The sequence below is a fragment of the Microtus oregoni genome, unplaced genomic scaffold (assembly GCF_018167655.1).
Source record: "Microtus oregoni isolate MIOR12 unplaced genomic scaffold, Mior012 000009F_ref0000495, whole genome shotgun sequence".
NCBI lineage: Eukaryota > Metazoa > Chordata > Mammalia > Rodentia > Cricetidae > Microtus > Microtus oregoni.
This window is the reverse complement of record NW_024543068.1, coordinates 30,919,891-30,946,049: the sequence shown is the minus strand read 5'-3', so window position 1 is coordinate 30,946,049 and position 26,159 is coordinate 30,919,891. Positions and strand designations below refer to the sequence as shown.

General features: G+C 37.5%; 1 protein-coding gene across 1 annotated transcript; it reads right to left on the bottom strand.

Moving 5' to 3' along the window:
* Positions 1 to 131: 131 nt before the first annotated feature.
* On the bottom strand, positions 132 to 26,159 carry Klhl28 (kelch like family member 28). The gene is made up of 5 exons (XM_041657912.1): positions 26,046 to 26,159; positions 16,141 to 17,039; positions 9,070 to 9,513; positions 7,673 to 7,881; positions 132 to 5,139 (listed from the first exon to the last, which is right to left on the bottom strand). Exons 2-5 carry the CDS (start codon positions 17,037 to 17,039, stop codon positions 4,976 to 4,978), a joined length of 1,716 nt encoding a protein of 571 aa, XP_041513846.1. The 5' UTR covers positions 26,046 to 26,159; the 3' UTR covers positions 132 to 4,975.

The following is a 26,159-nucleotide window of genomic DNA, read 5'->3' as shown; positions in this document are numbered from 1 at the left end:
TCGTCCATTCATCCAACCATGCAACATCCACCTCTCCATGCATCCAAAAGAACTTAAGAATGACTTAAGAGCTGAACATGACAAAGATTAGTGCAGTTCACAATAATTATTTCATGATACAAATGTACATTTTTCAGTTTTATTTTAAACACTTCACATTAAATGAAATATAACTATAACCATTACAGAGCATTACCACAATAATATGCACAAAGAACTCTTAAAATAAAATAAAAAAGAATACAATCTTCAACAAGTTAAATGCCACTTTACTATGTAAACAAAAATAAAATAAAACCCTGATGCTATAAGTATCTATTCAGAGGTAAAATACAGGTAGAAAAACATTTAAACATGAACCTTACCGACAACCAACCACACTCTTTGCAACAAAGGACACCAACTGGTTCTCCACATCTACAATGCTTCAGACTCCTGTTACAATCACAGCCATCTCTGGTTCATGACACGACACAATTCATAAGGCAAATATAGAGGCATTGTCATCCAGTTCTCTAATTTCACATGTATATTAAGGCAAACTTGGAACTTTTTGCTTGGTATTTTAAAATATGTGGGACTTTACACATGATAACTTGACAAAATTAAATGCAGAAGACATGTGGGTGGGTAATATGAAAGACATGGGTGACAATTTTTCTCTCTGCAGAGATGTAAACTGGATTTTTATTTGACCATTTTCACACTAGTAAGATTTGTAAACGTTTTCTATTTAAAATGTATTAAATTTATTTTCCAAATGTGAATATCAACACTGAACTCAGTACACTGGAAGTGAAGAGCCAATAAATACCCAGCCACAGAATCATTATCTCATTAAATCTTGTCTAATTAAAATGCTGTATACAGTGGGAAAGGAAGGGTTAAGTAGCAGAACAGGATGGTAACTTGACATGTCGCATAGCTGTGTCACCTTCTGAATTGAAAGTCTAGAGAGGCTATCACAGATTTATTGATCTTTAAGCAGTAACTTTATTGTAGAATCTGACTTTCCTAAAAATGAGCACTTTGGTGACAATACCAGGAACCCAACACTGCGACTGAAAACAGCAGAAGCCAGCATGAGATGCACATGTGTTTTCCTCAGTGTTAGCCAGGGCAGAAGTCAGCATGGGATGCACATGTGTTTTCCTCAGTGTTAGCCAGGCAGAAGCCAGCATGAGATGCACATGTGTTTTCCTCAGTGTTAGCCAGGCAGAAGCCAGCATGAGATGCACATGTGTTTTCCTCAGTGTTAGCCAGGGCAGAAGCCAGCATGGGATGCACATGTGTTTTCCTCAGTGTTAGCCAGGCAGAAGCCAGCATGAGATAGATGCACATGTGTTTTCCTCAGTGTTAGCCAGGCAGAAGCCAGCATGAGATAGACGTACATGTGTTTTCCTCAGTGTTAGCCAGAGCCATGATGTTCTAGAAAATGGGTTTGTGTGTGTTCCTTCCTAGTTTTGTTTTTCCGTTAGAAAATATACCATGCAATACCAAGACACATGGAAATATTTTTTCTAAAGTTATTTGTGTGCATGTATATGGAGGGGGGGGTGCCCAGAGAGGCCAGAAAAGGGCATCAGATGCCCTGGATCTGGAGCTGCAGGACAGTTGTGTGCCTCTCTGGGTCCTGGAAACCAATCCTGGGTCCTCTGAAAGAGCAGCAGTTAGTCTTAACCGATGATACGTCTCTCAGACCCCACATGGATTCTATAAACATTGCAATGTTCACAACTCTGGCTTATGTCATTAAAGCCTAACTGGACACTAAGTATTTGTTTGTATATAAACTATGCTTCAAGTCCCTTCCTATGACTTTAGAAATAAGGAGTTAGGTTACAGATCTTCATAATCATTACTGGAGTAAATGAGCTCCGTTACAGTTCACTCTTTTGAGGGAAGAATGTAACCTATCTACACTTCAGGAGATGCTGCCACAGCACCTAACATGGTATCTCATACATATATAGTAGATCGTCACATATGCCCAACTACTAAAACTTTTCAAAATCAAGTGCCAGTTTCCTATCATTTGATACTACATCCTATAATTTGATATTCATTCATATTTAAAACAATATTAGCAATTACATGAAATTTGCAAATATCCTTTGGGCTTACTATAAAAAGTTCTATTACTACATACAATAAATATTAAACAGCCAAATGTCGTATACACATTCTTTGACATAATTATAGAAGACAAGTGACATTGCAATTGACCAGATTTCTATTTTCCTGTCACTCTTTTCCAAAATATTTCTGGGCAGTTTTAAATTGCTTTCAAGTTCTTGATTGAATATATGCACACATATATATCCAATAGGTACTGAATGCATACGTGTATATATACATATACGTATGCACACATTTTTTCTAAAAAGATTAAACCTGGGGATTTTTAATCTAACATTTCATCCTTTTTTGCATAGGAAACATGGAGCTTTACGGTTGCAACTTACCAGCACAGTATTCATATGAAACTTCTCAAATTTGAAGAGAAATCTCCGTTGTAAACTTTCTAGGTGTCAGGCCATATAGTAGCTCTGGTTACTATGAACAGGAGTTATAAGATAACATGTATTTCTAAATTCTGAGCGCTATTTCTTCTGCTTTGTATGTCTCTGTACTTTCTTGACAGAACATAATCCTACTGTTGCCCAAGATGTTTTGCTTCAGTTTTAAAGCAAGATAAAACTTAAGATTAAAAAAAAATTGTCAGTACGTACTTTTGATCTAACTTACCAAATGGCTATGTATTTTATATGGACTGCACACTGGAAACAATATACGAGGAAAGCACTGTGGAAGAGAATGATTAGAACAGATGTGTGTGTATCTAAAATAACTTCACTTCTGGGAGGAAGAGATTAAAAGTAGCATAACAATACATTTAATAATTTGACTGATATAGACAAAAACATCTAAGCTGGGGATTGAAAAGTGAGTATGTGCTGGAATCAACTTTAAAATGCTTTTCTTTAACTAAGGTTTAGGTCAACCATAATAGTGCACCTTATTCCTAGTCAACAGATTTATTCAAATCAATGAGACAGTTATTGCTATGTGTCACTAAGGTATTCAAATAAGCGACGTAGAAAATATTTAGTTGATTTTATTAGCTTATCTTGAGTTCTAGGTTAAAAGAGACTAAAAATTACTTGCAAGGCTTCATAATCTGTGCAGATATTTGTAAAGCATGGTTACTTTCTGACTAAAGATGATTTTACATAGTTTCATAGTATATGCTCAAATCTACAATGGGTAGTTCATGGAAGAACAAGAAAAACTACAAGTTGCCTGACTATAGTTTTTGAGTAATAACATATATGCTAACAGGTAACGCTAGGCTTTGTACTTACAAATGGCTTCTTAACAATAGTTAGATTAGTATGGCACTTAAGAATGCAGGATGAGCTTTTTTTCTTAGGAAAAATATTCACTGGTCTTGTAGAAGTTATAAAGAGAGAGAGAGTAGGTAGGTGAAAAAGAAAAAAATTAAGGAAATGAAAACAAAATTACTAAATACAAAAATCCACGTACCAACATAGTAACAAAATGCAAGTTAATATGTCTAAGACTAATAGATGTTTACTAAACCATGCTAAAATAAGTTAACTACTTTTTAAATAAGCTGTCAGTGGCTGTAACAGTTTTATTTTGAAAGATAGTTTCTTTAATCAAAGCACAACCAAATTTAGAACCATTTATTCAAGTAAACATCGAGTTCCAGTTTTCCTCAATAAGTTAAAAATCCTCAGTGACCTCAGAAATGAACAAAGTAATTCACACCAGCCTAGCAGCTGTATTCACTGCATGTAGTTCTATGCTGCAGGGCAAGGAATTTCTAGAACAGAAAGAAAAACAGAACAAAAAAAAAGCATTATTCTTTACGTCACTACTGAAAAACCATGGAAGTATAACTCAAGCCATTCAGACGACGTTGGAGGCTAACATTAATATACTCACTAATACTTTTCGAAAGCACAGATGAAATCAAGCAGTAGAAATAAAAAAGATTATCATAGCACATCATGCATCTCACATTGAACATCCAAATAACATTGGTTATAGCTTTGTTATACATCCTACAGTTAGCACCATTTTTTATTTGAACACTGAAAACAAAATTAAGACCTTAAAAAAATTAAAATTAAGAATATATGAAAAAAAAATATGCATCAAGGGTGGTACTAAACACCTTTCAAATATATTTACATTAACTGTCCAAAGCCTGCTGGGTAACAGGAAGAAACAACTGAAACCGACAACATGATTACTTTTCTATCTATGCTTTACAAAGCATAGATGAGGTCATTCAGCCCATATAGAAAAAGCATAAACAATAAATATATCTTAAAATAGGGCCCTAAACATGATAATAAAAGCCATTGTTTTGCAACCTTATCACACTATTAGCCCTAAAATCAACTAGCAGAAAGAGCCCTCAGAGGACTGACATGTTATTTACAATCCTTAAAAGTACCCGAAGTAAAAGCAGCCCTTTTTAAAAAAACAATGTGAAGCGTATGAATTTACATTCCACAATCGCTAGCCACACTCTGTGCAGTCATTCGCTACACTCCAAGGTCTGCAGCATCCTAGGAAATCATGATACAGATCAAGAAAGAAGAGCTTAAACTATTGAAAACAAATTAAAAAGCAGCAAGGTTTTCCCTAAATGTAGGAATATAAAAACTAGTTTATCCCAGTCTTAGTGGAGAAAAGTGCACAATTCAATTGGTTAGATCTTTCCTTTTTTTTCTTTCTTTCTTTCTTTTGTTTTTTAATTATTGATTCACTGTATAATCAAGAGCAAGACAAACTATTTGTCAGTTCAAAGTACCCAACAAGACTTTGAGTCTTCATGCCACTTCAAGTTACAGAGAAAGCGGTGTAGCTTTCAGGTTCAGGACACTGGGCATTCTTTCCTGTGGCACCACCACATGCAATGTCCATGAGTTCACACTTCTCAAAGTGCAGTCAATCCAAAATTGCAGCGACAGTATATCATGCCAGCTGAGTCCAGCCATGTATCTGAGATAGGGTCGTATTTCTGTACTGTGTTCAAATAGGAAGACCCGGAGTGACCACCGACTACATAAAGGTAGTTATCAACTACTGCAGCACCAACTCCTAAAACGAGGTGGGGGAGGGGAGAACAAACAGGTTCATTATGAAGTAGACTATGTCTCACTGAGAATAATTTATATTTTAATTCATTTTCAAAATTCAACAATCTACTATAATTATACAGGTAATATAGCAATATAGGCTTACTAGAGAAAACAAAACCCAAATCAAACCAGACAAAAAACCTTTTACAAAGCAGTTAGTTGCTTTCACACACACCATCTTTATCCTGCTCTCCCTCCCTCCCTACTACAGGAAAGTACTCTCAAAATATGCTTTTAGTTTTGACACACAGTAACTGGCCTTGGTCGCAGGGCACAGGGTGGCATTTCAATGCATGCAAAGAAAGTACAATGTTGGAGCAAGGTAACTGGCATACTTATTTTTTTTTAAACTTTTTTGTTTGTTTTGTCCTGGAACTTTGCTTTGTGTATGTGTGGTATATGTGTGTATGGTGTGTGTGTGTGTATGTTTTTGTGTGTGTGTGTGTGCTTCTTGAAAGAAAGAGATACTGATAGTTTCCCTCCCTCCCTTTCTTTGCTGTGCCTCTCTCCCCTCTCTCTTTTCTGGATTGCTATCTCTACTTACTTTAAACTCTCCCTATTATTTTTTGTGTGCATGTATGTTATATGCATATTATAGATATAGGTGAGAACAGACATCCATTCAAAAACAAAAACCCCCACCAGTAACGACCAAACTCTAGATGCCTAGGCCCCCAAACCATCAGGAATAATGAAGCCAAAGTGTCTCTATAAAGCAGCACTCCTAACTTCAATGTTCTGAAATCCTGAAAAAAACAAACTTAGCTGGTTCACAAGACAAGAATTTCAAAACAGAAATTATAAATATGTTTAAAGAACCCAAAGAGGATAGAGAAAGAAGAAAATCATGGTAAAGGCATAGAAAATATCCTCAGTAAAATAAATCACAGAAGAAAACTCCCCAACTTATGAAAGAAATACCTAGTCAGGAAGAAGAGATCTGTGGAACACCAAGTAGACAGGACCAGAAGATACATTTCCATGACTATTAGTGATGACACTAGAAGAAATACTTCAATCTGAGGAAAGGATAAGCATACTGAAGAGGACACAGGGAACAAATAACACCAGGACATGAAGTCAAAAGAGATCTGAGAGGACACCATACAACTACCAAAATGACAGGCGTTATACACACCTTCAATAATAGCTCTAAATTATTAACGGTCTCAATTCCCCAATAAAAATATATGGTTTGGCAAAAACAAAACAAAACAAAAAAAAACCACATAAAATAGAGGACCTAGAGATAAATCCCCATACCCATAGTCACCTTGACAAGGAGCTAAAACATACATCAGAAAAAAGATAGCCTCTTTAACAAATGGTGCTGGGACAATAAGAAATCTGAATGTAGAAGAATAATACTAGATGTTAGTCTCTCACCCTAGACAAAAATCAATTCAAAACAGATCAAAACCTTTCATGTATGATATGAAGTTTTGAAGCTGTAAGAAGAAAACAAACAGAAAATGGTTCAAGTCAGAGGCGTCAGAATGACAACTCTCTGTTCAGCGAGCAGTAAATGGTAAACAAGACTAGATGGCAAGCAGAGCTACTACCAGAGTGAAACACCAGCCTGCAAACAGAAGACAATCTAGGCTACACACTTATCTAATAAGGACCTAATATTCAGAAATATAAATGACTCAAACAAAAACCCAAATAAGTCAATGAATAAATGAGCAAACAAACTAAACAGAGAACTCTCAAAAGTACAAATCATAAATACATGAAAATAATGTTCAACACTCCTTAGCTATCAACGTGATGCAGATCAGAAGTATCTTCAGATCCCACCTTTCCCCAGTGAGAATGGCTAATATTCAAGAAAACAACACCTGCTAGAGAGGACACGGGGAAAAGGAATGACAGACCATTGGTGAAAATGTAAATCATTCCATCCATAACTGAAATCTGAATGGAACTCCCCACAATGCAAAAAACAGAACTACTATAGCATCCAGCTATCCCACTTCTTGGTACACAGCCAAAGGAAAGAAAATCAGTATGTAATAAAGATATCCGTTCACTCAAGCTTACTGTGGGAGGCAGAAGGAGTCAGGAGAAATGGTGGGAAGGTTACAGGCCAGATTGCAGCATGGCGGCATGAAATCAAAACAAGGCCGCAGAGAACCAACTCCTGTAAAATCTCTCTGACCTCCACGTACATGTACCATACTGTATGTCTGCTGCTCTTTCTCGCTCTCTTTCTTTGTGTATCTGTCTATTTTTTTCTCTTTCTCTCTCTCACACACACATACACAAAATCTTATTCTGGTAAACTAACACCCTTACGGTTAAGGTCCAAGACAGTAGTGTTATAGGAATATCACGATATAAAGACCAGTCCTGCATGCGGGGTTTCATGAGTTAACAGCTAAGACACAGTTCAGGTCTAGAATATTTACATGCACAAGCCTGGGTTTCAGCCCCCCAATGCCACAAGACAAACAAACAAAAGAAAGAAAGAAAGAATGAATAATTATTACCTGTCCTGGGCTCTTTCATTGGTCTACACACTGTCCACTGATTTTGATGAGGGTCATATCTTTCAATGCTTGACAAATGCGAGACACCATTATGCCCACCTACCACAAAAATGAAACCTAGCATAACTCCGACGCCAAAGTGAATCCTTTTCTCAGCCATGGAAGCAACCATCTCCCAGGAGTCCTTACTTGGGTCATAACGTTCCACACTGCAAGTGTTGACATGAGGAAGAATTAAGTCATAGGTTATTCTGTTACTTTTTCTGCCAAAGCAAAACTAAAACCCACCACAATGTAAAAATCTAAGTGAACAAATAGATAAAAATAATAGCAATTTGTCCCAAATGTTTGGGCATCTGTAGATAAGATTCCAGGTATAAAAGTTTGCTTTGCGGACAGGATACAACAACAGCTGCATGCCATTCTTTTATACAGTCAGATAAGATATCCATGAGAGATTGGTTGTGGAACCAATTTCATGGATGCACGCATCCCTCACACAAAACGGTAGTATAGTATATATGAGCACAACATTTTTTCATTAGATTGCTCGCAATGAGTGAAATACCACTCCAAGAGGTAAAATTCTTTAGAGCATCAATTTTAAGCAAAGGTTTAGAACCATGATTCATAGTACATACAATCAGTAACTTGTAAACTTTACTTTTCTTACCTATATTTCTCCTTCATTCCAAGACTATACTACAGAGTACAGAAATCTCTCATTCATTCTAATAGTGTAACGACATGTCTATATGTTATTATTAGTTATGTATGACCATAGAATCCAAAAAGGAATATGAAATTAGATTTTAATTTTAAAATCTGCTTCTTTAAGAAAATACTATACATACATAAATGTGAGGTTGAAGATAGCACAGGAAAGAGATAAGCACGTGAGACATGGCTCTTTCCTCCCATCGTGGGGTCCAAAGGCCGAACTCCGTTTGTCAGGCCGGCACAGCAAGCACATTCACCCACTGAGCAATCTTACTGGCCCAAAATGTTAATGTTGCGATGTTTCATAATGTGCTGGAATGCATGAATTGCACTTCTACTTTATTATAATAAGCAATGTAAGAAAAGATCATGCACACACGTAGATACACACAAAATTGCATCCTATAAAAATCTAAATTTGTCTAATTTGTTTTAGGTCTAAAATGTAGTTCGCTACATTAGTTGAATATAAAATTTATTAGGAGAGATTTGAATCTCAGTGATAAAAAACAATTACACTTAGGACAGTCCAAATTCCCAAATGTCTGTCAATATTACTTAAGCATATTTAAAAAGTCGATTCATATGCACAAGTTATTTAAAATTCAAAAATGCCTGTAAATCGTGCTTCTGTAAAAACCTACAAACATAAGCAATTCAATTATTGTGTTACATACCTGTTCATGTGCGCAGGGCCATAGCCACCAATGGCATATATCATTCCATCCAGAACACCCGCAGCAAAACAACTTCTTGTGCTTGTCATTGGGGCCACGGGTTGCCACTGTCTTATTTTGGGGATGTATTTCTCCACAGATTGCAAGTAAGACTGTCCATCATATCCACCTAAAGCATAAAGTTCTCCTGCAAGGACCACCACTCCAAGGGTGCTTCGGCTCTCGTTCATTCTCTCTAGAGAAGTCCAGGTGTTTGTATCAGGATCCCAACACTCCACTGAGTTTTCATGTTTTCTGACAGTGACACTGGGATGCACGCTAGTCTCAATACCACCTATAACATAGACTTTTTGGTCTAAAACACATATTCCAAATTCATAGCGAGGAATATTCAGAGGCGCCAGACCAATCCAAGAGTCATTCTGGGGAAAGTACATCTCCACGCTAATGAATAAGCAGAAAAATAATAGATTAAAAAACCCAAATGCTCATCAACAAGAATGTGTACTTGCATTAGTAATCAAGGTCATGCGAATCCAAACCACAATAAATCATGGTGTACCTTCATACCCACGGCCAAGAGTCTTGTGCAAACATGGACACACTGTGGCAAAGAGCATAAACTGGTACAAGCTACTCTGGAACACAATTTTATCTAACAAATTTGAAAATACATAGCTTCACTTAGAATTTCATACTTAATGAGTCTCCTCTATTGAGTATCTACTATAGACAGTTTTGTAGTAGGCATATCCAGAAATGCTCAATGGAGCACAAGACAATAATTCATCAAAAAGAAAATGCTAAATAAGGTGTAGTGTATATCTGTCCCATGACTAAGAAATCACAAGAGACCAATCGCCTTTGACTCCATGGGCTGTGCATACTGGGTAGGATTTAGGAGCATAGGGCCCAAGAAAGCCTTAACTCTTTGTATGGTTTTGTTGGGTTCAGGCCACCCAACACTTTACAGTATGTGCAGTCTTAAGGCCTATAGTTCTCCCATCTCCTAGTTGCTCAGCACTTAAGGAGCGGGCTCTCTGTAGCTGCTCCATCTTTACCACAGATTTATGCCTAGGCCTACCATTGTTTCAGCTTTCTATTTAAGTAGGTAAGCCCACAGTGATTGTGTTCTGAACCTCTGGTGGGTCAAGCTGCATCTGGGCCTGCTTGAGCGACATGTGAAGTATTCAGAACGCTATGCGGAGTGCTGTGCCCAGAGTCCTGAGGCGGCCTTGGTCTGCAGGTTTGTGGAGCGTGCCCTGGGCCTAGGCCTAAAATGTTCTGCCTCCTAAAGCTATGGCTCTGTGGAGAAGAGCAGCCTCAAAGACTGTCAACATGCTGTCAGTCTCTCTTCCTCCTGGTGGGAGGTTCTGGCATCCTTATACCCAGTCTGTGGGATTCACATGGTCCCAGCTGTGGTTTGTTCTTAAGCAAACCTTTTCAACCCTTGACATGCAAAGGCTGTGAATTTCTCAACTTTTCCATTCTAATTCTCACTTAATTATAAATCCTATCTTTGGGTCATTTCTTTCCTCTCACATCTTCAGTATATTTACTTAAAAATAGCCACAAAGCAAAACAGCTGCTTAGAAATTCTTTGGCCAGATAGCCTAGCCTATTACCCAGGGGCAATGTTAGTAAAATGAGGGATGTGTTCTTCACAAGTTTGGGGGTTTTTTTTTGGTTTTGTTTTGTTTTGTTTTTTTTTGTTTTTTTTTTTTTTTTCCAAAACAAGGTTTCTCTGTAGCTTTGGTGCCCGTCCTGGAACTAGCTCTTGTAGACCAGGCTGGCCTCGAACTCCCAGAGATCCGCCTGCCTCTGCCTCCCGAGTGCTGGGATTAAAGGCGTGCGCCACCACTGCCCGGCTCTTCACAAGTTTTTAACAAGTTCTTTGCAATTGCACAACAAGGTTGGCATTTCCGCCAAGTTCCCAGTCCATGTTCTTCATATCTGTCTAAGGCTCTATCACAACCGCCCTCGACCATCCACACTTCCCCCAATATGCTGGCCACAATGGTACAGGTATATCTAAGAAGATTCAGACTGAATCTTCTTGAATCTAGAACTGTCTTTAATGTTCGGCCATAAAAACCTAGAACAATCCTTCAGATCTGATCAACATGCATCCGTTACCCAGTTTCCACAGTGCTTCCACACTTCCAAGCATTTGCTACAGCCACAGTCCTGCTTCCTGGCACCAACTGTTCTGTCAGGTTATTTTTTTGTTTTTTTCTGCCCTAACAGAAAATTACTGATTGGGTATAATATAAACAATGGAAGTTTATTTGGCTCATGGCTCTTAACACTGGGAGGGCCTGGCTCTGACAAGCACATTTTTTTCTTTTACTACATCATAACATAGTAGAAGAAGCTATTGGCAACACACAAAAGGGAATCAAAGGAGCCAAACCCCTCTCTTCTAGAGCAAATCCACTTCCATGGTCATGCTAATACTGCTAAATAATTGCTAAACAGCCAGGGGGTCTTACAAAATAAGATATTTAGTTAGAGTAAGAAAAAAACAAAAAACAAAAACCTCACTGTGGAAATGAAACCAGAAGTTCTAAGGTGGATTACCCAGAATTCATGGATTTCCACTTACCTAAATCATGTTAGGTAACTCATTAAAACAGATACTGCACAAAGGTACTCATCCTAATGATTCTGAGTGCTGTTGTTTTTATTTTGAAGCAGTGTTTTACTATGTAGGCTTGTTTGCTTAGAAATCCTTGGGTAATACATGGTGACCTCAAGCTCATGGCTATCCTCCTGTCCCACTCTCCTAAATCCTGGGATTACAGGACTATAGTACTACACTCGGCCCCAATAAAGTCTTCTAAGGACAAACGGTGATCACTTATATTGATACTTTCATGGGACGAGTATAAATTGTGCTGCTACTTATCCATCTGAGAATTCACACAATGACTTAAAGTAGTCTCAATTACACTATCATCCTTATGACTCTACCTAGGGAGATGCTTGGTTCTTTTTTCAATTTCCTAAACTACCTAACCAACCCACACTTTCTTCTCTAGTGAACCTTAAGCCATATATATATATATATTCCAGAGAACAGGATCTCCTCAGACCCTTTCTCTCATTTCTCTGTTCTACCTGAATATACAAATATTCTAGTCTTCCTCCCTCTTTTCTGTTACGTCCTACTATTTCAAGATCTTGTTCTATCAGTGACCATTTCTTTGTCCTACATCTTCATCCTGCTCCCTCTTTATTTTGGCATCTTCTTTCAAATATTCTCAATGGTTCTATTCAAGAACAAAATAAAACAAAATCAGACCTTCCCAACTTGTCCATTGCTGTCTTCACCTTTCTCACTCTTTCTCAACAGGGTATACCTACAACATTCCGACAATTCTGCTGACATGAAAGTCATTAGTGGTCTTTATACTGCCACATATGACAGCTACTATCGTTAGCTTTCTGAACCTTTTCTTAACACATTAATTTGATGATCATATTCCCTCCTTCTTGACAAACAAATTCCTTGAGGTCCATGACACTATTTACTCTTGGTTTTCCACCTCTAAAATGTTTCTGGATTGGCATTCATTAATCAATCCTTTGTCCTTTCTGTATGTTCTTACTGGGCCAAAAAAAAAAAAAAAGACACTTATTCTGGTAATGAGTCCATCAAAGATGTCATTGTTTAATTTATACATTTCTCTCTCTCTCTCTCTTTTTTTCTTGGGGGGGGGTTGAGACAGGGTTTCTCTGTAGTTTTGTGATGGGGGAGAGTCTTCTGTTTTGTGTTAATTTCATTGGTTAAATAAAAAGACTGCCTTGGCCCTTTAATAGGACATAAAATTAGGTAGGCAGAGTAAACAGAACAGAATGCTGGGAGAAAGAAGCTGAGTCAAGGAGTCGCCATGATTCTCATTCCCGACACATCCGCAGGTTAAGATCTTCCCTGGTAAGCCACCTCATGGGCTACACAGATTATTAGAAATGGGTTAGGTCAATATGTAAGAGCTAGCTAATAAGAGGCTGGAACTAATGGGCCAGGCAGTGTTTAAAAGAATACAGTTTCCATGTAATTATTTCGGGTAAAGCTAGCCGGGTGGCGGGACGCAGTCCAGCCCGCCAATCTTATTACAACAGTTTTGGAGCCTGTCCCTAGAACTAGCACTTGTGGTCCAGGTTGGCCTCAAACTCACATAGATTCCGCCTATCACTGCCTCCTGCGTGCTGGGGTATAGGCATGTGCCACCACTGCCCAGCTTAATTTAGACTTTTCAACTATGCTGTGGGACTTCCACAAGATTTCTGGATAAACGAACGCACTCATATTCAATAAGCAGTAGGACATTTTTACTTGAATATTTAATAGGTACTCAATCTCCATGTATCTGAAACTGAACACACTGTTCCCTTAAAGTGGCTCCCTGTCTTGTATTTGTCCTTCTTGGTAGTAAACTTTCAATTCATCATTAATTACAAATCTCATCTATATTTGCTTTCTCCCTCTCCTTCAGCATCCTTCTCCTCTATCCATCTAAGAACCAAATCCCATCAATTTACTCTTTCAAAACATCTCTTAAACTACCCTATTCTCTTGCCCATTCTTTCTTTCATTAAGACATTTATTCTTTTTATATGTGTATGCTTCCATGGCTGGTGCCTACAGGGGCCAGAAGAAGATATCTAGAAGAGGGTGTCAGATCTCTTGGAACAGGAGTTACAGATAGTTGTGAGTGCCAAAGGGTGCTGGGAACCCAACCTGGGACTTCTGCAAAAGCAGGCAATACTCTAAACTACTAGAACTTACATCTGGAGCCCCTTGCCTGTACTTGTACAACAGCTTCTTATCTACACACTCCGAGGTTATTTAATATGGTTCTTCTAAGTTTCTCTAAAATGCAGCCAGAATGATCTGATATGTAAGTCTGATCATTACACTATCCCCTTTAAAACTCTTTTGTAACATATATAAACATCTTCTCATTGGCATACAGTAATATCAGAAATGGCTTAGGATGACAACCACTCACTAGTCAGTCAGAACTTTTGATTTTTCACTATCAAACAGCTTTTATATTTTATGATCTATACTGTACCATGCCTTTGTCTCTGCATATTTCCTTATCTCTTTCTTTGCTTGACTCTTATTTTCATTTCAATACTGACCTTAAACACTAACTTCCATACAAAATCTCCCCTAAGTTGTCCAAATGGAATAAATACTCTCCTAAATAATTGCACAGAATTATCTTTTTCATTGAATTAGCATACTATATAAAATATTTCATTCTTCACTAAATTATGGACTTATTGAAGGCTCTTTATCTAGCACTGTTTGGTGTAGAATTAAACTGAATAATCATCAGGTTGGTTCCAATTTTTCCATAGTTATCAATAATGCTTCAGTAAACATCTTTGTAAAAATGATACTTTAAAATTTACTATGACACAATGAGAAAAAAATTATTAGATGTAAATATAAAAATATTTTCCTAATTTTCAATGACAAGTTCATTGTGTTTAATATTTGAGAAACCAAAAGGAAATTACATAAGGATTTTTATCAATATATATTCATATTTGAAATTCTGTCACATCAGTTACTCAGTTCATGCCAATAGTCCTTTCTTTTAAGCCTGAGTCAAACAGTTAACATGCGTGAATACCGCAGGCAATACTCTACTTGTAGACCAATCTTAATATCAGTACTTCTAGGCTAGAAAGGAAATGCACAGTGAAACTTATTTAAAATTAGAATAAATGAATTGTCATTGATGATATAACAAGTTTCCTACAGTTGGAGAAAGAAAATAGTTAACCAGAGTTTTGGAAATGGCGAGAAAGAAATCCACAGTATTGAAAGAATATGTCAAACATCAACATTTTCACAAAGTGACCTCTATGAAAGGAAAGACAAAGAACCTCCAGCTATGTTGTAAGTGTCAAAGGGTGACTTCCATAAAGAACTAAATCAAGGGTTGACAAACAAAAGTCATGGCCTAAATTCAGTCCATCTATTTCTGCAAATAAAGTTTTATTGGAACACATCCATGCTTAATCATTTATATACTGCCTACGGTTGCTCTCATCTCACAAAGGTGGAATTAAGTAGATGCAACAAAGACAAGAAGGCCCATCAGTCTGAGAGATATTCTATTGCAACAAAGACAAGAAGGCCCATCAGTCTGAGAGATATTCTATTGCAACAAAGACAAGAAGGCCCATCAGTCTGAGAGATATTCTATTGCAACAAAGACAAGAAGGCCCATCAGTCTGAGAGATATTCTATTGCAACAAAGACAAGAAGGCCCATCAGTCTGAGAGATATTCTATTGCAACAAAGACAAGAAGGCCCATCAGTCTGAGAGATATTCTATTGCAACAAAGACAAGAAGGCCCATCAGTCTGAGAGATATTCTATTGCAACAAAGACAAGAAGGCCCATCAGTCTGAGATATATTCTATTGCAACAAAGACAAGAAGGCCCATCAGTCTGAGAGATATTCTATCGGGCTTTTCACAGAACAGACTGACAATCCCTGCTGTAAAATATTAGGAGAATAAAAACTTTTTTTACAATTGTAAAAAACAAAATGAAAACAATTTCACATGAAAGTTATTTAGGATAGTTTATTTTCTCATTTCCTTAATGTTCTTCTAATCAACTATTTTCATTCTAGCCTACTCCTCCGTCTGTCCTCATCTCAGATTCCTAGCTCTCTTCTTTAGCACATTGTTAGAAGGAAGAGGAGAGGGTGAAGTGTGAGGGTAGAGGAAAGGGGAGAAAAAGGAAGAGGAGGAGAAGGAAGTAGAAATAAACATTAAAAAATTAGTATATAACCAGGACAGATCAATGTACACACTTGGGGTGAAGGAAGAACTAATAATTGAGTATAATAGAGAATGTATGGAAATATGATTAAAATACTCTCATAAATAATTTAGGAAATAAAAAAGGAAAGAAAGAACATCAAAACAGCAAATGAAAGGAAAATAAAAATATTTCTTAAATACAGAAAATTAGCACATTTAAAAAGCACAATATGTGATAGTATTACTCCTTTAAAAAAAAACCCATTTATTTACCTATCCAAACAGGCAAAGAGTCCAGATTTTCCTCCTACTGCACACAATACTTTGGGAGCACAGCGAGGTCGCGTCATCAAGACTGTTTGATGCGAGAGTCTATGTTCAGGCATGAAGTGGTACTTCAGGGCTTCATTCAAGAGATGTTTACAAGTACGATCATCACGGATAAGGTGATTTGCTTCATAGAGCCTAGTGAGGAACTTAACACTCAGCAATGGTAATCGTACACTGTTCAGCAGCTGTGCTAAGTATTTCTGGCGTTCTTGCACATCATACTTGATCCAAGACTCTAATGCATAAAAAACTGTCTCTTCGGTAGCTACATTCAAGCAGTCATTGGAGACAATTTCATCCAGATCAGCATGCGTAAGCTCAAAAAACTCTTCTGTCTGGCAAACAGATTCAAAATTCTGGCATATGTATTTAGTAGCGGCCAAATAAAGGTCATGACAACCATACGTCTCTGCGAAACGGGAAATTCCAATACAGTTACCAGGGTCAAGCTGGCTTTCAAGAAATGCACAGCATTCCTTCAGGACAAGTTTTACCTGGAGCAGGTTTGCTGCTGGCAGGAGAGATTCAACGGTGTCCTGAGAAATGAGAACCGTCCCCGTGTAGGCGTACTCCACGATGGCCTGGAGCGCAGCTTCATCAACGCACTGGAACTCAACCTCGCTGCTCCCCTTCTCAGAAAGGGTTCCAGTGAACATAGCCTTGAAGTATGGGCTGATGCTGGCAAGAACCACTTTATGAGCATGAATTTTAACATCACCTACTCGAAGAATGATGTCACAGAGTTCGTGATGCTGACGGAGGAGATTCAAGCCCTGCAGAAGTTGTTCTGAATGCAAGTGGGTTAGGTTAGCAAGCATGTAGGTCGGGGCTGTGTGGTCCATCTACAGAAAGTAAAAGACACAGACGGTTATTTCAAAATGCCATGCCAATGTGAGCCTGTGTCCCAAAGTGCACAAGTCAGACTTATTTATTCACTACTTTGCTGGGTTTTAAACAGTGAACACTAAAACAGAGGCTTTTAGAGATAAAGGAATTTATCATCTAATGCAACTGCTTTGTTATAGAGATTAGGAAGTGGAGACCCAAATTGTTCTATGATAAGGCCAAACCATATGGACTTTTAGATATAAACTAAATGTTTCATTGATTATTTTCATTAAAGACTCAGCAAGCACTACAATAAAATACAAATATATGGAGAAAAAATTGCTTACAGCCAAATTAGTTTTGAAACTCTCTTTTTTCAAGAATAGTACCAATAATACCCATTGACAGTGACTTTGTAAGCATAAAGTTTCATATAAAGGATAAATAGCACATATGGTTCCATATCGTTTATGAGGCTCACTTCATTAAATTGCCTCTTCCTATGACCTCCATGCTTACTAACTCATATTCTTGCCCATAATAGTCTTTCATTCCAATAATGCTCATATGAGTATTAATGTTATAGCTCTCTATAAAACGTACTATTTCTCAATTGTTTTCTTAGTAAGTGTTAAGTATTGTCTATAACCTTTCCTTTTTCATCCTCCTCAGTCTAGGTTAAAATTAAATTTCTCTAAAAGTCTATTCCTTTACATGAGGTTAACTTAAGTATATACGTGCAGATTTGTAACCCCCACTCTCTCATTTATCTGATTTATCAAGGAGAATTATAGTCAGGCTGAATAGTGAACAATGAACAAGGTCAATGAAAAATAGAAAGGTTGAAAAGCAAGAGCTAGATACTTTATAAGAACATATTTCTCCCAGACTAAACAATTACATTCCAAGACAGTTACAAAGACCTACAAATGAGATTCCAGAGATATAGGACTGGACACTAATCTCAAAAGTGAGACTAAATTTTATAAACAGTCTAAGAAGACTCATCTTAACTCCAGATAATACTCTAAAATTAGCACGGATATGATTCGCGATTGCCTTAAATGGATTAAGTCAGTCTAAAGGGGCTAACAATAATAAGGCACACCAGAGACTTCATTTCTTCTCACGGCGAACTTAGGGTTTTCTATCAAAAAAGTGTATTTGTATCTTTCGAGACTAGTAAAGAATTTTATAATGCCTCTCAAGCTCTCAAGATTTTTGAAAACAAATCTAAACCTATAATTTAGTCCAGGTAGGCAAATGAGCAAATGCCCAGTGCATACTACTAAAAGAACAGGGGGGATGATTCTAGTGGAGGACTGTAGAATCAGGATGACCATACTCTGGCTTTGCCCATATCCTTTGTAGTGATCATGAAATGACCAGGAAGGGGCAGCAAAAACACTGGACAACAAATTAAGGATCCTAAAAGACCTGATATTTAACATAATTTTAATAGGGATTAAAATATCAACATTCCAAAATACTGGCACAAGCATAAAGGAGAGAAATAACTGATCTGAGAGATGGTTTAAGGGTTTAGGGATTTTAATCTCAGTACCACTTTAACACCTAATCAGATGTGGGTTTAAGCTTCACTAATAGAATTATATTGCATGGAAGGTCAGAAAGGAGACTTTGTTCTGAAATGTCAATTCATATAGGTGCATAGACTTTAGGCATCACCCTAACGGGAACTGAAACAAACCAGAATACCCACTGAAGAGAAGAATTCAGATCATGTCAAATGAGTAATAGAAGTGAGGGTACTGAGTCTAGGGAAAAGGAAAACTGAGGGTTATGTGGTAAGTCAGGGAATAAATGCTGCTCAATTATAGTAAGGGTGAATTTGATGATTAGCTGAATTTATAAATATGAAATGTTTATAATAGTGTTGATCAGTAAGGTCTCAACAATTGCACTAACTTTGTCTTCATGAATACTTTTAGTTGTTTACCTGAGTGGTGTTTCGCTTTCTATGATGCACTACCTCTTAGTATTAGATAAGAAACTCATTCTAGGGTTTGTGGTACAGATGGTATAAAAGTATAACACAATATAACTTATAAATGATATGTGTACACACACAATACATAAGCACACACATGTGATACATATTACACAGATCCAGAGAGGCACAACAATATAATTTGAAGAGACATAGTTCTAGAATCAGACTGCCTAGTTTATAGTATTGTCTAAACTGTTTAATAACTGTATGACCCTGTGAAGGTCACTTTAAAGCCTCAGTTTTCTCATGTGCACAGCACAGCAAAACAGCATTAAAAGGGGGAAATGTCTTTCTGTTACAGGCATAGACCTGCAATACTTATTAGATGTTACTTATCAGTAACAATATTAGCCTTAAGAAGACTTTAGTTTTCCCACCTAAAAAGTAACTCTCTTCTATGTGTACCAAAAAAGGAAGGGCGCTTGCTTACTTTCTACTGGGGCAGGGCCAATGCCTGACTATTCTAGCAGTAAAGATGCAGTGAGCCACATGAGGATTTGGATGATATGTTAGATTTAGACAGTTTACTTCTTAGGCAGCAGAAAGAACAGCTCTAGAGTAACTGCCTAGATCCTCGACCCACACATAGAAAAGGACAGTGCCAGACAACAGAAGCTGGCTGCCTGACTTCCTACTAGTTCTTAAGGATCCCAGCTACACTCTGAAGATGAGCAGTTTTATATTCAGTGACTCTATTCTAAAAGGGTAGGGGTAACCCCTCTCCCGTGGACATCATCATAGCAGGAATGTAGAAGAACCGAGCTCATGACACACTTATAGGACAGATGGAAAGGCTAGTGAGTGGTGCCCACATCAGCTCCTAAGAGCCCTCTGCGTCTCTAGGGTTCCTGGCTCATACAGGGTCAATAAGGTAATACGGCTACATCCACACACTTACATCCTTAGAGTACGTCTCCATCTCATTTTAGCCAATGTGCGAACTATTCATTTCAAACATCAGTTTATTTCATACCAGATTAATAATAACTATCAGAAATTAAAAACAGATGAAAAAAGGTCCTTGGTAAACAACTCTTGTACATGCTTCTTCCGCCATACTGCCAGTAGGTGAAAACGCTTTGCTATTCAGGACTCAAGGCTGAGTTTGAGTTGATCCCTAAAACTCACAGTGAAAAGAGAGAACTGACTCCCAAAAGTTGTTCTCTGACCTCAATACATGTGAATGACACATCGTTCTCTCTTTCTTTGTCCCCTCTCTCTCTCACACAAACAAAAATGTTTAAACTAAAAACAATTATTGAGAACTAAAGTTACATACGTAAATCATATTTTTAATGCTCAACTAAAGTAATTATCAATAAAACTTGAAAGGGGGAAGGTTAAAATAGGAACTTAAAATTAATGACACACTAGGTTTATCATATTCCATTATCAAAAATTCTAATGTGATCTCTTTCCTTTCTCAAGAAATATGTCTTAAAAATTTACAGAAGTTATTCAGATATAGGGTTTAAAACATGGTCTTTGTACCAAAAGTATCAGTATCACTTAGGGGCCTAATTGAAATGAATCTTTCTGTGTTCCATCGTGGACAGAGAGAGTGAGAAAGCACAGAGCGGAGGACAGCCTGCTTCAGCTCCTGGCGAGTCCTACCCTTGTGAACCCCGAGAACACAGAGCGGAGGAGGCTAGACAGCCTGCTTCAGCTTCCCTGACAAGTTCTATGCTTGTGAACCCTGAGCATCAGGTCAACTATTTCTAGCCAGAATACTGCAAAGTTTACTTGTAACTTAGTCAATATTCATAACTTTTATTATATTTGGTTCTCAGTTATCTATCCATAAATGTCTAAAAGTAACTCAAAGAAAAAATTATTTCTGATCTTCAAACCCCATACTATGAAATAATTTTACTATGTTTCTTTATCTCAATAACAGTCTTATGGAGAAGGAAGGACAAGTACCACTGAAAACAGGAAAGAACAGTGAAGAAAATATGAGCTAGAGCCAGACAGGTCTGAGTTAAGTCCACATTTGGCTACCTAACAGCCAACCTACCTAACAGTGAGCGACCTTGGGCATATGTTCATTTAATATACAAATACATATAATATGTAATTTCAGAGCTGAGACTGGTGGTTCACATCTTCAATCCAAGCACTTAGGTGGCTGAGGCAGGAGAATTTATGATGAGTTCCAGCCCAGCCTGGGATAAAGGGTGAGATCCGGTCTCAAACAAACAAATCTAAAAAAGTAAGGCTATAAAGAACAAAGGATAAATGTACACAGGTGTAAACGCCCAGAACACATAAACACTATATCAGGGTATTAGAACAAACCAAAGAGGAATCCAGGTAGTAACAACTCCCTTCTGTTGATGGTCTAATAGTTGATTTGATATACTGAATCGCCTCTACATGTTAGCCATATTTTTTGTTTTAACTTTTATACTATACATCTATGAACTGAGTTAGTTAATATTGAACAAACAGTATCAATGTCTAAGTTTCAACAAGGTAACAGCATTGTAGTTCATTTCTAATGATATTCATGTTGTGCCAATACCCACATGTTAAAAGACGGCTTCACAATTTTCGGTTCTAAAACCAAGATAATAAAGACCAGACTGCGAGTTTAGTGCCTATCTACTTAATTGACATCTAAGCTACAAAGAAGTGCTGCTGAAATCAACTGGGAGGCAATTAACTGCCACCATATAAATATAGATCACAGCCACAGCAAGTAAATAGAGAAGAAATGAGAGTATATATAATGTGATTTTACAAATCAGATGTTTATCATAACTGCTTTGTCATTAAGTTCTTTTCCCTTTGTTCACCTTTCCTTAGAGTAGAATTCAACCAGTTATAATATGTGCTTACCATCTACAGAATAAAGTGGCAATATTGCATGCTCCCTGAAAATTATTTTCATTATATCTAGAGAAACAAAAGTAAAATTATCTGCCTGTCACTAACATAAATCCTTATGTTTTAGGTTTGGAAACATAAAGCAGAAAGCAAGAGCTCTATAGGGAGACCCTGTTTCAAAACAACAATCCCTGTTTCAAAACAACAACAACGAAAGCTCATAATTCCTTAACCTAATTAAAGCTCTGACGCAATTAACAAGATTCGGAACAGAAACAGAAAAAGGGTAGATAAAAATATATGATCAAATAATACATAAACATATAAAGGTTAATTATGGAAGAAAATCAAATTTTGTCCTACAGTTTTAGCACCCTTTTCCTTTCACCAATCTTCCAAAAGCTCTAAGCAAACAGCTAAATTGACTTTCTTCTTCTGATCCTTAAAATATATCTAATACAAATAAAGAATACAGAGCCTCTATCGGTTGTTGTGAGTATTAGATGAGTTAATATTTGCTAAGTATTAGCACAGAATTCAGCACATAGCACACAATAAGCGGACTAAATTATTGGTTAATAACCTTTCATTTTCATTGTATTTATTAAGGACAACTTCTTAAACTATACACGTCCTTATGGTGTACAGAATTTATTTTCAGTTCCAATATTTCAGGGATGTTTATAAAATTTGGGTAAGAACACACAAAGGCATGAAGTGAACTTTTTGTGGAATAGAATATTTACTTAACTATGTCAAGATGTGTTGCATTTGTTTTATGTTGCAGAATAATTGTTTAGCTATGTAAAGATGTGATGCATTTGTTTCACCATGTCTGCTTAAGGCACCTGATTGGTTTAATAAAAAGCTGAATGGCGGGGCTGGAGAACAGAGAGCATAAGTAAGAGGAGGAATCTTCATGTATCTTCATGGCTGGAGAAAGAACGAGGGAGGAAGAGGAGATGCCCAGGGCCAGCCATCTAGCCAGCCTCCAGCCAGCCAAAGCAGGAAAGAAGGATGAACAGAAGGAAAGAAAGGTAAAAGCCCCAAAGCAAAATGTAGATTAAAGAGAAACAGGTTAAATTAAGTTATAAGAGTTAGTGGGAAAAGCCTTAGCTAAGGTCGAGCATTCATAACTAAAATTAAGTCTCCATGTAATGATTGGGGGCTGTTGGACCAAGAAAACCTGCTTCAGTGATTCATATGACAAATTCATTACCTCTGACTCTGGAAATAAAGCATGCATCTAGAGCAACTGTGTTTACCCTTCTTAAGAGCAGCTCAAAGAACGAAGATAAGTAGCACATACCTTCCTGCAATCTGCTACCTTAGTTAATTATTGGGAAATCTTTAAAATTTTGCTTTACTCAAATTTGCAATTTTCAGTATAGCCCTAACTACTTCCTTTCAATTTTATGAGGTTTATTGTCACAACAGAAAGTGTATTTATTATTAAAACCCTGCTCTTCAGCACATGCCTTTATTCCCAGAATTTGAGAAGCAGAGGCAGGCAGATCTCTGAGTTGAAGGACAGCTTGGTCTACAAAATGAGTTCCTCAACAGCCAAGGCTACACAGAGAAATACTGTCTCAAAAATCCAAAAGAAACAAAACAAAACAAAACCAAAAAAAAAAAATTCAAAAACAAAAAACGCTGTTCTTTATCTTAACTCTATTATTACACATGAATGCTTTTCTAGTAAACATAGAAAGGACTTCAAGACTTCAAAAATAAGACTAAAAGAAACTTAAGTACTTTTAAGATATAAACAAAATATATACTAAACAAGATATACACTCTATAAGATCATCTAACAGATAGTAAGACACGTGACAGTGAAGTCTCATTTCCTAAATATCCACAATCAAACTGATATATTTCCAAATCTTCAAGGAGATGTAACGTAACCGACATAAATACACTCTGTAATACACATTGAGCTACAGGGACCTGAGAGGAAGAAGCACTCATCTTGCTTTGCTTGAAGGAAAAGGACAGGGCAACAGCTCAATTTATGGGTCCCTGTCTTTTAAGTAGTGTTCTTTATAGAGGGAAAGGATTGTTCTTATATTTCTGCCATAACTAATAATGAAATTATTCAAAACTAAGTCCCTTTTCTTTGATACTGATTACCACACAACCTTAGTCTGGCTAGTAACTTGGCTTCCTAAGTTCTTAGATACATGAAGAGTATGCTGGAGTTTTCAATCTGAAAATTCTCATCCCCAGAAAGAATTACCTTCTATTCCAACATAAACTGGCATTCTAATGTGTACATTCTAATGCATACATCATTCTCCTGTTTCCTTTCGTGTGGACTGGGTTCCTGAAGTCTGAGCATATATGAATAGAACAATACATTTAAGCACTTTAGGTTGGAAATAGGAATCTGTCAAGTTCTCCTCTACCCTCCCATTCTGTGCCCCCAGCCCACACCTTTTTTCGTAGTACTCTGAATATAATCCAGAACCTTGCATACTAGGCAAGTGCTCTACCAAGACCCAGCCACTTGGCATTCGCTCCTTCTCACTGACAGGTGTTAACAGTCATCTCTTGTTTTTTTTATTCCTGTCCTTATCCTTCCTCTAAAAATAGAAAAGGGGCAGGGACAGCAGGGTTTTTGTTGTTGTTTTTTCTAGTAAAATATATTTGCTAAACCAAACTTAAATAGATCCACTTACTAGATTTCCCTACTAAGCAAAGCCCTGGCTTCAATGTACAGCACAGTGAAACAAGACCAAACAACAGCCGCAAAGCATGAACTACAAAAGCTAATGAGGAAACTAGCTAGGCTTAAAACCAAAGCACAGGCAAAAACGTCATACAGCCTCGTTGATGACTATATGATTACTTTTCCAAAAAAGAAAAGAAAAATCTATGATATTTAAATTGTGCAATAATAAAAAAGATAAAATTTCAACTTGCTCCACCAGGAGTATCAATTATTGTTATAAAGCATTTTGTCATACGTGACTCAATTATTGCAAGATTTCAAAAAGTAATATAATGGAGCATGGTAGCACACGGCTTTAATATCAGCACTTGGAAGACAACAATAACAACAACAACAAAAAAAAAACAGAAAAACCAAGTAATTCAAGAGACACCCCATTTGGTATAAGGCAGGGCAGAAATACTTGCATTTGAACATAAACTTGAAACTTCAAACTTAGAAACTTAGTCTTTTACCACTAGGTCACTGAAAAGTAATTGTATTATTTCTTTAAAAAGTCTGCTTTCCCCTACCCCCTCCCAATCTGTCTTTAAACCTGGAACGGCATTGCAACTTGTAATCTCAACATTCAGAGGGCCGAGACAGGAGTTCAAGGCCAGCCACGTACAGCAATTGTCTGTTTCAAATACAGAAACAAAAGTTGCTCTTTCATACCCAAAGCGTTTGACCTTACAGGCTGATACACTTAATTCTCCTTATGGTTGCATTTAAAAGGGAAAACATCCGTCAGCCATCACATTCTCAGTTCGTTTAAAATGCTGTCTATCAACCCTAAATCCTCTGGGCAGAATTCTCTTAGGACTGTGATGGCAAGAACTTGCACCACAACTGAAACTGTCTAGCGATCTCCGTCTCCAGGAGACTGAAAGACTGCAGAGACGCTGGAGGATCCACCTGGGAGACCGGAGAAGTGCGGGCGAGTCCCACAGAGGATACCTTAGAAAGATCTGAAGCACTTCGTCTAATGCAAAGTGGTTAGTTAGCTATATAGGGAAGGTACAGATTCTGCACATCTTTAAGAAAACTGAGTGATGCAGACATGAAAACTAACAGAAGCCTTTAACACTCCACAGCCATCAGGCGACGAGAGGAAAAGGAAGCATGGAAGAGGAAGGCGGGACAAGGAAGATCCCCAAAGACTAGGATTTTTTTTTTTTTTAATAAGAAAGAAAGAAGAAGAAGAAAGAAAGAAAAAAACGGAAAGTACTCTGTCTTTAAGACCCACGTTTGACTCCGATTGGGTTCTCCTGTACTGATGAGTAGTTTGCTGAAAGAAAGAATCTCACTCAGGAGTACACAGTAAACGCTTACAATGGTAACCAACCCTGCAGAACATGTCGCCTCTGTGCCTGCTCCGGTACAGACTCTTCCTCTGGCTCATGTGCACACAGGCAACACTCGGCCAAAGCCTGCACCACGGGATAAAAGCAAAACGGAAAATACCTGAGTCCCAGGAATAACACCTGCAATGACAGGAGGAGGAGCCACGGAAAACTGGAACCGGGACAAGAATCTCACTTGCGCTGGTCAAACCTCAACTCTTACGGGTGGGGCGGG

Excerpts from the sequence above, each read along its gene's own strand:
- Klhl28 (XM_041657912.1), bottom strand. The coding sequence starts at position 17,039 with ATGGACCACACAGCCCCGACCTACATGCTTGCTAACCTAACCCACTTG. Across the intron at positions 7,882-9,069 it reads GGCCCTGCGCACATGAACAG|TGTGGAACGTTATGACCCAA; the intron begins GTATGTAACACA and ends CAACACTTGCAG. Across the intron at positions 5,140-7,672 it reads AATGAAAGAGCCCAGGACAG|GAGTTGGTGCTGCAGTAGTT; the intron begins GTAATAATTATT and ends ACCTCGTTTTAG.